At 41.7% G+C, this 13257-nt stretch overlaps 1 protein-coding gene across 2 annotated transcripts in view; it reads right to left on the minus strand.

Annotated features, from left to right (window-relative positions):
- Nucleotides 1-301: 301 nt before the first annotated feature.
- The window catches only part of FBN1 (fibrillin 1), a 215608-nt gene continuing 202652 nt past the window's right edge, over nucleotides 302-13257 (minus strand). For both annotated transcript variants that reach the window (XM_079953094.1, XM_079953095.1), the window contains 6 exons: nucleotides 12706-12822; nucleotides 10105-10233; nucleotides 9576-9695; nucleotides 6021-6252; nucleotides 5135-5312; nucleotides 302-1580 (listed from right to left, as the gene is read on the minus strand). In XM_079953094.1, coding sequence (XP_079809220.1) covers nucleotides 1191-1580; nucleotides 5135-5312; nucleotides 6021-6252; nucleotides 9576-9695; nucleotides 10105-10233; nucleotides 12706-12822 — 1166 coding nt within the window. In that variant the 3' untranslated portion in view covers nucleotides 302-1190. The remainder of the gene's footprint in view (nucleotides 1581-5134; nucleotides 5313-6020; nucleotides 6253-9575; nucleotides 9696-10104; nucleotides 10234-12705; nucleotides 12823-13257) is intronic.

A 13257-nucleotide genomic window follows, 5' to 3' on the forward strand; every position in this document is an offset into this window, starting at 1 on the left:
AAATATTTTTGGGATTAATAGTTATATTTATTCCAAACTGCTAATTATTCAGTTCTAGAGATAAATGATTATTTTATACTTTTAAGAGAGGTTATTGGTGTACAGGTTATTTTGGTAAATGCAGTATTCACAGTACACTACTCTCCCCCACCAAACTGCAAACTGAATTGTCCATGTGGATTTTGTAGCTTTTATTAATAGTTGTCTTCAATTTAAACATAAAAATGAATATTAGGATGCACATGAATCTAGCTTTTCATATGGTTTTCTGTAACTTTAGCAAGAACATGAAGCCACAGAATGAACTAAAAAAAACTGTTTTATTGTGACATTTGACAATGAACCCTTGTTGATATGAATGATGGTAGGTACTCTTTGACATGTTACATTATGTCATGGTGTAACTATGGATGGCACTGTGTCATGTGACTTCTGAGAATGTTTAATGGTCGCCATTGACCCCAGTGCATTTTGATAAATGTTATCACCAGATTTGTGTATACAGTTAAGTAGTTGATCTTATAAGCACCATTATAAACCCTCACATGAAGGGTGTTATTATTCTAGTTTACAAATGCTTCATGGATAAAAATAGCATGGTTACAGTATACACACACTTAATTTACATGTACTGTATTATAGGTATAACTGAGATAAACTACTGAGCTAAACTTTGGTTGATTGATGTATTTAGGTGGAATAATTGCAATTTCTTTGGCTTCTAAGTTGTGTATATATTACAGTGCATTTATAAAATCTAGGTTGGACATTTTCTAGCACCAATTTGATATCATAAACGGCTGACCTAGTAAGATGTAGCTGGAGAAGCGGATTTTAAGATTTTTTAAAAAAACAGAAACAAAACATAAGAATCCGTTGATTGAGCTTGTTTTCTTGCATCGCTGCTGACAGGATATTGCCTCGGCATCAGTGGCCAACTTCCAACAGCAGTCCCGGTATTCAAGATTCAGCATATCAAGGTAAGTATACTTACAAGAAGCCTGAGAAAGTGGTTGTTGTGAGCTACAGTTTTCTTCCTGTACCTTGCTTACATCAAAATGGAATAGTGCTCACATGTTCAAATGTATTCATGAAGGATTGTACCTGTGATATGGAGAACTTTATTGGGAAATAAAACATTCAAGTCTCAACTAGCTATCTTTGGCTTTAATTATTTGGTCTCTCGTGAATTAATGAAGCAAAATTTCAATTTTCATTTTCAGGTTGTCTCCTAGCTCACCGCTGAGGTAGTCTTTGTCATGTTTATCTTCAAGCTGATTGAGTTCCTTCTTTTTGTAGAGCGGAATACTACTGATATGTAATGAGTAGGTTCCAGGCACTGGCTTCTTCTTTGTTAAGTGAAGGAAGCTTACTCCTTCTTTCTGATTTATCCTAAAGAAACCACCTTCATTCCCATGGTCTATTAAATATCGGTTGTGATTTGTCAGTGTTGTGAGAGCAGGGATCAGTTTCAAGATGCGATCTTTGTTATTAAGATCGGAGATGTTGAAAGAAAGGGTGGCTGGCTTTTCAATATCCCAGCTGGCAAGGTTAACTGCTGTCTCCATCTCAGGCTGATCCTGTGAAAGAACAGAGTGCTTTAATATATTTCTTCTTGCTTTTCCATACATGCATAATAACCATCCCAGCTATTCAGATAGTATGTGGGATGCCTACAATATTTTGCTACTCAGAATATTTCCTAGGGTACCGAGTTGGGCTTTGGCTCCACCTGCCGGACACCAAACTGTTCAGGAAGTAGGCGGCTCCTGGCAGGCCCATGCAGAGCTTGTCTGAGACTTGGGGCAGGAGTCTTGTTAGAATGAAGTTATAAACTGAAACATAAAATCAGGCTGTCCCTGATGGGGTCCCTCAGCCAGCTTAGTCCTCTGAGATATGGAGCTACCCACCACACGCATGGGCCTCGCTCGCAGCCAGTTTTTTGTTTCTTCCTGAACAAAGCGAGCACCTGCTTTCTTCTCAGCTTAATCGTCTCTATTGCCTTCTCCTTTGTTCTTGAAGCCCCTCTCGTCCTGAAGCAATAGCTTCCTTCTCCTTTCTCCCACCCTTTCTCCTATGTCCACTCCTGCCAGAGTGGTTGATGACCTCTTGAACAATCCACAGCAGGACGCTGATGGAATCTGCAAGATACTCCTTAAGCTCTCCAGATCAGCAGCCTTTGCTGAAGATGTTACCTTGCCCGCAACCCAGTTCACTGCACACACCATGCCAGCAGAAGTGGTTGCCTGCAGAATGTTATGGCTGAAACACTGGAAAGCAGACACAGCATCTAAAATCAACCAAGCCACAACAGGCTTCAGAGACTGTAAGCTCTTTGGTGAGGACACCCTTAAGGATATCCTTGTTGAGTCAAAGCATAAATGGAAGGTCAAACAAGAAAAGGAGAAACACTGCTCAAGATGCTACTCCCACTACCAATCCACCGTTTCTTTTGGAACTATAGCTCCAAAGACAGATAACGCGACTACTGACCAAAGTATTCCTGGAACAAACCTTCCCATGCCTCTAAGTCCTCAATGACAGGTTGCTGGACCCCAACACCACTTCTCAGGGATACTGGATAGAGTTCCTTGTCCTGCCACAATCCCACTTCGTTCCAGCACCAGCCCCCAGGGGCCAAACCAAGAACCAAATCATACTGCATACATACAGCATCTTCTTAACATGGCCATTGAACCAGTTCTTGACATCTACTGCATCTTTCATTGTAGTGCCAAAAAAGGACTGCAAAGCTTGGCAGCGGTCCTGGACTTCAAATTCCCAAAATTTTTTACAAAAAAAATCAGGATCAATCAGGGAATCCACCATGACAACTTCCTCACATCAGTCGACCTCTGGGATGCCTGTCTCCATGTTTTCATCCAGCCTGCCCACCATAAATACCTCAGCTTTAGTACAAGACTCTTCCGTTCAGCATAGTCTATTCTCACAGAGTATTCGCCAATATCATGCTCGCTGTGGACTCACCTCTGCCTCCAGGGTAACCATATTCACTTGTACCTTGATGAACCAACCCCATTTGGTCACCAAGCCTGGAAGAGGCACACCAGCACCTCTCCAACACCATGATGGCCCTAGAGACTAATGGCTTCATAATCCCAAGAACCACCTTGTTCCAATGCCACAATTGATTTATCTTGGCACACTCATAGATACATATCAACGTCTGGCCTCTCTCTCACCCCAGATTGCATCATAAAGATAAAAGCAGCTGCCAAGCTACTAATGTCTTCCAAAAAGTAAGACATCAAACTGATGACATGAATCCCAGGACTGTGCATGCTGACCTCCCCAATAACCACATGGTCCAAGCATCACACCCAGTTGTCACCACAGATGCAAGTCTGCAGGGTTCATAAGCCCACTGTAAGGGACATGTGACCCAGGCATAATGATCTTTAGCAAGAGCCCCAAAAGTATTAATTGGCTGGAAGTCCAGACAGCATGGGTGACCATTCAACATGTCACCATGCGCCTCCAGCTCACTCACATCCTCTTTGTGAACCAACAACACAAACATGAAGGCTTTAGATTTCCAGAACTGCCGGAGGAGCCCATAAGCAATTATACTTTTAAGGTGACATGGTATTCTGCAATAGTTGTTGCATTTGTCACCTTTCTGTACCATCTAGCACTTTCTGCTTCTTTGATCCCTGTTCATAGGAACAAGGATGAGATAATTTAGATCAGAGCAAAAGATGAGTCCTAAAGTACATATACAGTTATTGAAATACAATTAAAGGAAATGCAGGTCTTTGGCTAATGGTTGTTAGAACTGGAGAAATACACCATCATCCAACAGGCTGATTACTATGCTTCGTTCTCAGAAGCTGTGATAAGGATCAGTTTGAGGCGCCTGTAAAGTTTGCATCTGATTATATTGTTTAAAGAACTGGAAAGTCAGAAGAGCTTCCGCAGGAAAATCTCCTCAAAATTGCTTTATTCTGCCAAACTGTCAAATGATTTTTATTACTATCATTTGGCAAAATAAGATACTGGGGAGAAAAGGGAACTGTTTGAGTGCTGTAGCAGATTTTCTCTACAGTATTTATTTTCTGATTCTAATTATTTGTCACCTAAACTCTGCTGCTCTTTCCAATTATCTCATGGTGAGTTCCTGCTGGTCTGAGCTTCAAGGCCATGCTGAGCTGAATTTGGTACTTGGCTTCCAGCCAAAATGCATCTTATTTGAGGAAGGAAATGCCTTTGGGGGACAGAAGAAGCACCCTCATTGCACATGCCCACGACAAAAACTATTTAAAAGACCAAACATGAGCTACCAATGCATGAGCTACATGCTAGTATCTCATACAATGAAGCTTTCTTGCTCCAGAGCTGGGTGGCACTTTTAGTGCTGACACTGCACAGGAAATGAGCATGTCAGTGAAAGCCTGCGAAAGCTGACCCCTCTCAAAACTGGCAACGACATCAGAAGACCCCCACTGATAGATGCAGCTGCCACAGCATCTGAGCTTCATTTTCACATAAACATACCCCTTCCAAGTGTTTGGAAGTCATATTGGCTTAATGTGACATGAGCTTTTATAGACCACAGAAAAATCAGTGCATCTAAGGAACGAAGCTTCTGCTTATGAATGGTCACGCAACAGCTAGTCAATTAGGCTGCACCTGTATAAACATGAATCTCAGGTTAGATGCACAACAACCTTGTGTTATATACACTACATATCTAAGTGGCGAGATGGACCAGTGGTATAACTCATATATGAGGCTCATGATTTATTTTGCACTAAGAAACCACTGTTGCTAGCCTGCCTCAAACCATTGTTTGTTGACAGCTTAGCAGTTGTGATGATCCAGGGAGGAAGGTATCATGCTAATGAACTATCTCCTTCATGGTTTGTTTACCTGCTCATTTAAAGGGAGGAATGAAGGTAGAGTGCTCAGCTTGTGAGCTCTAGCACGCATCCATATGGCTTACTATGCCAAGCATTATGTGTGAATATGACCATTGTGAAAGCAAATTCAAAACTTTAACCAGATGAACCTCAGGTGATATTGCTGAAAAGTTAACGAAGGAACTGGGCTCAGAAAGACTCTTCTGAAGTTACACAAACCCTACCCATCCCAGGAATGGTGAATGGTTAGTTACCTCTGCATCGAGTGCATCTGTTTCATTTGTGCTTCGTCGCTTCCTTCCCCTCTTAGGATAGCCATTGATCTTACAGTCATAGCATGCTTCTGGAGAAAGTGAATTGTCATCTACTTCGCTGCTGGCAGATAGATCCTGGCCGTGACCCTTACCTAGCCCCATTCCAGAAACACAATGTCTGAAAAATGGAAAGGACAGAAAAACGTCAGCCACAACACTTTCAGTACAATCTGTAGCAAAACATTAGGAACAAAATCTACACACACACTCATGGTTGGGGAAGGGGATTTGTAAACAGTGAGGTCAGACAACAATGAAATGAAGAAAAGTGGGGGCAGTGTGATGAACAGCAGCCAATGACAATGATGTATTGGTCACTGACTCTATATTCTTCTTGCATCTCCTTTCCCTCTGGCCTCACTGTTTACAACCCACTCAAATCCAGACCATGTACGTGTATGGATGGATGTATATGCATGCATTTGTGTGTGTGTGTGTGTGTGTGTGTGTGTGTGTGTGTGTGTACACCTACATACACACAGAGAGAGACATGATACACATGCAGAATAACACTTCATGCATCGACAGAGGCAGCTCACACATTTACCTGCGAGTCATTAAATGCTGAGTTATCAATTGATGAAAGATCATGCATACATTTGTGAACCAACTCATATTATACAAATTCTTTTGTTTGCCTCATTGTTTGCCTTTTGTTTGCGGATACAACCTTCAGAAAAGAATGGGAGCCTTGTAGCCTCCATATTCTCTCCTCGGCTCACTCACCCGCAGCATCTGCTGGTCTACAACGAACTCAGATAAATGCTTATAGATCTTCTGCTACTACATTTAGAACCTGTGCATTTCAAAGTAAGAATCCTCTTACCCTTGTCCTATTCGGAAATACCCAGGTGGGCATCCACAGACATAACCACCTTCTGTGTTTGAGCAACCATAGCTGCATGGGGCTTGTGAAGAGCCACACTCATTGACATCTTGGCAACCTCCACCGAACTGTTCAAACTGATATCCAGTAGGGCACATGCATTTATAGCTCCCCAGAGTGTTGTGACAAGATGCTCCACCACAAATATGGGCACTGAGGCATTCGTTTTCATCTGCAACCGAAGCAGATTAGACATTCAGATTTATATTACTGTGAAGCACATCTCTCTCACAAAGCAACTGTAGCCGGTATGGAGTTTTCTGGTAAAGAAGGTGGAGCCAAAAATACTAGAAATCACAATGGTCTAGATTGGGTGGAGCAGCTAAATCATTACAGTGAACTAACATGTACTGTAACCCAAGCCTGAATTAAAGGTAAAAGGTAAAGGTACCCCTGCCCGTACAGGCCAGTCTTGACAGACTCTGGGCTTGTGCACCCATCTCACTTAAGAGGCCAGGGGCCAGCGCTGTCCGGAGACACTTCCGGGTCACGTGGCCAGCGTGACATCGCTGCTCTGGCCAGAGCCAGAGCCGCACACGGAAACGCTGTTTACCTTCCCGCTGGTAAGCGGTCCCTATTTATCTACTTGCACCCGGAGGTGCTTTCGAACTGCTAGGTTGGCAGGCGCTGGGACCGAGCAGCAGGAGCGCACCCCGCTGCAGGGATTCGAACCGCCGACCTTTCGATCGGCAAGCCCTAGGCGCTGAGGCTTTAACCCACAGCGCCACTTGCGTCCCTACAAGCCTGAATTAAGAGTTTGCTATTCTAATTATTTACAAATTAATCTTATGTGTCACCTGATTCCAGTGCATACAGATATAATCTCTACACAACCGAACATGTTTTTAAGTCTACTTTTCAAATAGCAGTTCATTAAAATTATTACTTATGAAAAGAAAAAAATAATCAACCAATTCACCAATTAATTATGGATGCAACCCAAAGACAGTTGAGCCATCATATCCAAAGCCCTGCTGAGCTTAAGCTGGCAAGGGTGGACATGTGGGCACAGTTTGTGGCAGAGGTATGATCTGAACCAGGGACTCTTTAGCCTAGACTCTAACCTACTACATCAGGCACAGGAAAACTTGGCCCTCCAGATGTTTGGGACTACAACTCCCATCATCCCTAGCTAACAGGACCAGTGGTCAGGGGTGATGGGAGTTTTAGTCCCAAAACATCTGGAGGGCCGAGTTTGCCTATGCCTGTACTACATTATACTAGGTCTAATTCTAGATCAACATTCATGGGTAGCAAAAAGAGCACCAACAGCCACAGCAATCAGGGAAGCTAAATTCATTTTAATTTCCCTTGATTTTTATGACTTAAGTACGGTATATGTATTTGAGAGTGAAGGCAAATGTGAGCAAGGACAGAAAACTGGAAAAGATGAGAGCAGTGAAGCTAACCATATAAGAAGGCACAGATGCATACTTGTATCTGATTTTAAAACTGACAAAAGCATCACCAACTTTTTTCAGCTACATAAAGGGTCTAACAGTATCATCTTGGAAAACATCAGGTTCATTTGAAAGAACAGAAGAATTTTGAACTTTCCAAAATAACTTGAGACACTCACTATACCCGCTTGTCTTTGGGGCTACCCCATTCCCAACAATATTAAAATCAGAAAAGCTTGAAAGAGCAAATTAAATTTTTAATTTAAATCATATGTCCCCTCCTAATCCAATCTTTCCAGAATGAAAGCAACTTTTGAGTAATTGTCAAATTCCCTTGTTGGAGCTGAAACATCTACATTCCCAAATGGAAGATTGTGTAAAAATGTCAGCAAGGTTTCCTAAGCATAATTAAAACCAGAGACCTCCCTTAGAGCAGCGCAATGATAACAAGGAAAGGCATTTTTATATGCTTTTGAAAGCAAACAATGGCAGGCACATGGTTGATTCTCACAGTATGAGTCACCATACTCCAGGAAAGAACTGCAACTCAGATGGACCAATTGAATTAGATACTAGAAATACCTCTAGATGGATTTCCTAATAAAAATTGGAATTGGGACATTCATTCCCATGACTTTGAAAACACATAAGGACCCAACCCACCCACCCTACAATAGAAGTAATCAGTAACTTTCTCCATGAGCAATTTTACTGGCTGGGCTGCAGAGGCACAGATCACCACCAAAGGTTGCTTAAGGAACAAAAATGCCTCTGGTTTGAACAAATGAATTTGTTTGTTACCACAGTTTTTTTAAAAAGCAAACCACACACACAACTCAAAGGGCATTTGGAAACAGCAATGGATTGTTCGTGAAGTCCATAGGAAGCTTTTCCTGACAGGTATTAATTAATGTGTCTGTTGATCACTGACAGATCTATTTGCATTTATGCATAGTTGTCAACGTCTCCCTTTTTTAAAGGGAAATTCCCTTATTCCGAATAGGATTCCTTGCAAGAAAAGGGAAAAGTTGACAGCTCTGCATTTATGTGATGTCAACATAAGATCCACAAAAATCAAGTTAACTTTTAAATGGGAGACCTCACTCATGGTAAGCAATCCATCTATTGCCTTGAAGTGGTGGATTAATCAAAGTTGTTATTCACAAGAACACCAAAGTAAAAAACATCAAGTCCTTAAAAATCATTTCATGATTGAATTCTGTCAAATAATTCTCCCTAGGGCCTGAGTGGGGAAGGGCCAAATGTTGCTTAGTAGCAGAGCATCAGTTTTGCATGCAGAACGTCCCAGCTTCAATTATGGTATCCCCAGGCAGGGCTGGAAAGCACTCTGTCTGAAACACTGGAGAGCCACTCTGCCAGTCAGTGTAGACAATGTAGAGTTAGATGGACCAATGGTCTGATTCGGTATAAGGAACCTTCCTAGGTGTATCTATATTACATTGGATGACCTTCACGGTGCCCACCGGCACAAATAGCCTATGCAATCTAATGCAGATGAGCACCATTCTGGGCTGAAATTATGGCGCTTCTGTATGCACTCTGTCCGAAGCATTTTGGGGTTAGCTCATTGACAAATGTATGTACTGTCACCAAAATAGTTCCTCTAATGGCATCAATGGCAAAGTTCACATAAATGGCTAAGGAGTGAGTGACAGATAACTAATGGTGCACTGGGCTTTTCAGGTGAGTAAAGGAGCTTGTTCTGTAACATTCAACTACTCACAAGGACATGTAGACCCATTGTTAACTTATATAGGACTGCACACAGCAAGGGTTGCCAACAGCACCCACAGATGCAGAGGCATTCCCTGACACCCACAGTGTCCCTCCCCAAAAATTATGCTTGAAAGAAGCATTCTGTTATAGGCAATAGAACAGGCTGCTGTGTGTGTGTGTGTGTGTGTGGTGCCCATGAGAGTTTCTTAATTTGCACCTGGGCCCCCCAAAATTGCTGACCCACTGTGCAGAAATTTCCTCTGAACCTACTAAATTAAGACGCAAACAACAATAAACAATACTGCAATCTAACCCCATAACTATCTTGTCTCCTCTGACAATAAAAAAAGAGACTTGCCGACACACTGGTTCCACTGGTAATGCTGGAGATATCCTTGTGGGCAACTGCACCTGTATCCTCCAATTATGTTCTGGCAACCATGTTGGCATCGATGATTCCCATCACACTCATCAACATCTATAAAATGAAAGTACATTTCTGAATTATTTCTCTAGTCACTAGGAAAACCTGTATCATAATCAACTCCACAAATATTTGCTTGTATCTGTGCGTATGCATTATAGCATACGAGTTACAGCTTTCCCCGCATGCATTGATTTAACTCACAATGGGCAGTACCATCCTTTAAATGGAAAACAGCTGTCATTTAATGACAGGGTGTCATGCCTTTCCCACTAAAGGCAACTTAACCAATTTTCTACAAGGGAAGCTTCTGCCGTGATTTCAAAATGTTTTGTGTAAGCCCAAGAGACCCCCAAGTTGCTCTTGGGGATTACGGTACATCTACTGCCTATTTACATGGGATGCACTAATCACACAGTAACAGATGAAAGAATAGTAGACCACATGTGTCCAACATCTGTACCTTCACAGCTGGCTCCAGTCTGGTCCAGTGCAAAGCCACGTTGGCATTCGCAACTAAAGCTTCCAGGTGTGTTTTGACAAACACCTTTAGACCCACAAAGATTGACATCCGTGGCACATTCATTGTTATCTAAAAGGGAAATAGGTGGAGAAGTCAGCTGGTTTGCTCAATTTTTGTTCATCTTGAAAATGACTACTAAACAACCTCTATTGTGAAAAGCTCTCATCTCAGAATACAGACTCATTATTCATCTTTCATATTCAAACCATGGAAAACAAGGTAAGTGTACAAGATTTATAACAAGTATGATCTGAGAAGATATTTTCATTGGATCTTTACAATGACAGCAACACCAGGCCAGATATATGTCACATATTTGAAGCACATTCAATGCACGTTTAAAACACATGGTTCCCCCAAAGAATGTTGAGAACTGCAATTTATTAAAGGTGATAGAAATTGTTCTGTGAAGCGGGGGACAACTACAGTTCCCATAATTGTTTTGAGGGAAGTCATGTGCTTTTAATGTGCATTGATTGTGTTTTAAATGCAATGGGGAAATGCATGGTTTGGATCTGGTGAGCATGAGGCTGGATTCAAGATCTATCTTAGAATATTGTGTGAAATTCAGGGAGAAACACCTGTGCATTATATTTAAGGGTATACATAGAAAGCCAGTGTTTAGAATTCATATTTTACAAGTGGAATGCTGCACTTAAGTTGAAAAAAGTATGATAATATGTAAATGAAGACGTGGAATACTTAATGCATTGGATTTCCATCAGTTGAGTATCACTGCGATTATGTCTCTTTAAGAATGTTCAATTCTAATTGCCTGCAACTATATAAGCATAGTTTTAATGGTCATTGACATTGAGTGCCTTTGAATGGCAACTTCTGCGTTCCTAAGGACTACTTTCTACTTTTGACTGAAAAACTCACTGAGGAATTTCCTGGAAACCTTGTCGCTAAGGAAGCCCAATGGGCGAAACAAGGGTGTATCCTGAGAACTATTCTACCATTAGCTGCCTTTTGTTACTAATTAGTTCCGTTTGTCACCCTTTCAGACATAGGACGATGCAGAAGGTAGTTTTGCTTGTTACATTTTTAAGACGTAGGACGATGCAGAAGGAAGATATCAGCATGAAATGGCATTGCCAATAGGAACTGCATTGTAATCTTTGGACTTGACAATCCTTGGAGTTTACGATACCAATACATATAGAAGATACGATATGTTGCCATCAGGAACTGTGCTTTTTGATATGACGATTAAAATTACAGTTTTATTACATCTCATGTTATGTTACTTTACAGCTAGTTATGTATGTGTTGTGGTGTTCAAAAGATGGTTCACGTAATGAGGCAATAGTGGTGTTTGTTGACTTATTCTATAAGTGGCATATTACAAAATGTTGCAGCGTGCAGTGCTCCTGTTCAGGGTTCAGCCAGATAGCCATGTTTTTTCCCATTTTTCCCTTTCCCCAGTTTTCCACCCCCTCCCCCAACACCATCCTGTGGCCAGTTGGGAGCTTGTGGTCAAATCTTCCCTGTGGACAACTAACAGTAGAATCAGAATTGGCATCGGAAGGGGCATGGTGGGTCATTTAGTCGAACTCCCTGCGACGCAGGAATCTCAACCAAAGCATCCATGACAGGTGGCCATCCAAGGTCTGCATAAAAACCTCCAAGGAAGGGGAGTCCACCATCTTCCAAAGGAGCCCGTTCCACTGTTGAACAGCTCTTCCTGCCAGAAAGTTCTTCCTGATGTTTAGTCAGAATCTCCTTTCTTCTCCTACCCTCTGGAGCAGTAGAAAACAAGCTTGCTCCATCTTCCATGTGACAACCCCTTAGATATTTGAAGATGGCTATTATATCTCCTCTTGGTCTGCAATTCATCTATGACTAGGATTTCTCAAATCCACTTGACGTGCTGCCCGTGGCAACTAACCATATTCTGGACTAAGCTCCTCTCCCATCCTCTGGATACTCAACACACTGACAACAATTTGAGTTTTACAGAAGCCACTAGAGTGCGTTGTTTCTGCCTCCCAACATAAAAGCAGATTATGCTTTCCATTTCGTACGTTCTCTGCAGTTCCCTGAGACTTTGTGGGGGAAGGTTTCCCCAAGTGCTCTGCATATGCCACAGGAATTGGAGGAGAGAAAGGGTTGGCGGTGACCACAAATAATGTCTGGCTACTTAGGCAAGCCCAAATTGTGGACTTCTGGCTATGCCTTTGCCTATAAAAAGTATAAATCCTCAATAGCATCCATTCAAGTGGCTGTAGGAAGTGAAAACTGTCAGACGTATTTGAGTTGTGTCATCACAAACACTTCTTTCTTCCTTGATAGGTCAAGTGATGGAGAAAGATCCAGACCAGTAATCAGTCATGAATATATGAATATAATAGAGGAAATATGTAATGGGGAAATGCAGAAAGGTCTTGGCCTTTCAACCATGTAGTCTGCTCTAGATTGGTGTTGTGGCCAATCTAGTTGCCAGCCATTGTCATATATTATGATATTGTAGTGTGTCCAGCAGCAATGCCTGCGAGACAGAAAAAAAACAAATAAATCTCAATCTTCTTTGTTACTCACCAATACACGCTGAATGATGTTGAGTAAATCCAGGGGGGCATTTACAAGTAAAGCCCCCAATGGTGTTGACACAAAGGAACTGGCAGTTGTGCTGCTTGGTTGCACACTCATCGAGATCTAAAAGGAAAACATACACTTTTCAATTTCTCTTCTTCATAAAGGCAAAGGAGCAGAGTGAACCATAAGATGTAAATCCAGCCAAGCAGAAAGTATCAAGGAGCATTGCCCTTGTCACTTTTGATGGAACATTCTTTCTATTCTTCTGGACCTGGTAAAATTTATTTATATAACATTTTTGTGCCATTGTTCAACTCTAAAAAAGAGCCCCCAGGGTGGTTTACAACAGTGAAGTATCAATACAATTGAAAAGAAAATTCAAAGCCAAAGCAATTCACTGCCACATTTATCTCAGGAGTGTGCATTTGATTAGTTGCGAGTGCATTCACATTCAAGATTGCTTCATATTATCCTCTTAGAATGCACTCAACTATGAGCATGTTAGGGGGACAATTCTGTCTTTCACTAATGCAGAAAAGGTGTTTGTTTTCCATA

The sequence above is a fragment of the Podarcis cretensis genome, assembly GCF_951804945.1.
Source record: "Podarcis cretensis genome assembly, chromosome: 14".
Lineage (NCBI taxonomy): Eukaryota > Metazoa > Chordata > Lepidosauria > Squamata > Lacertidae > Podarcis > Podarcis cretensis.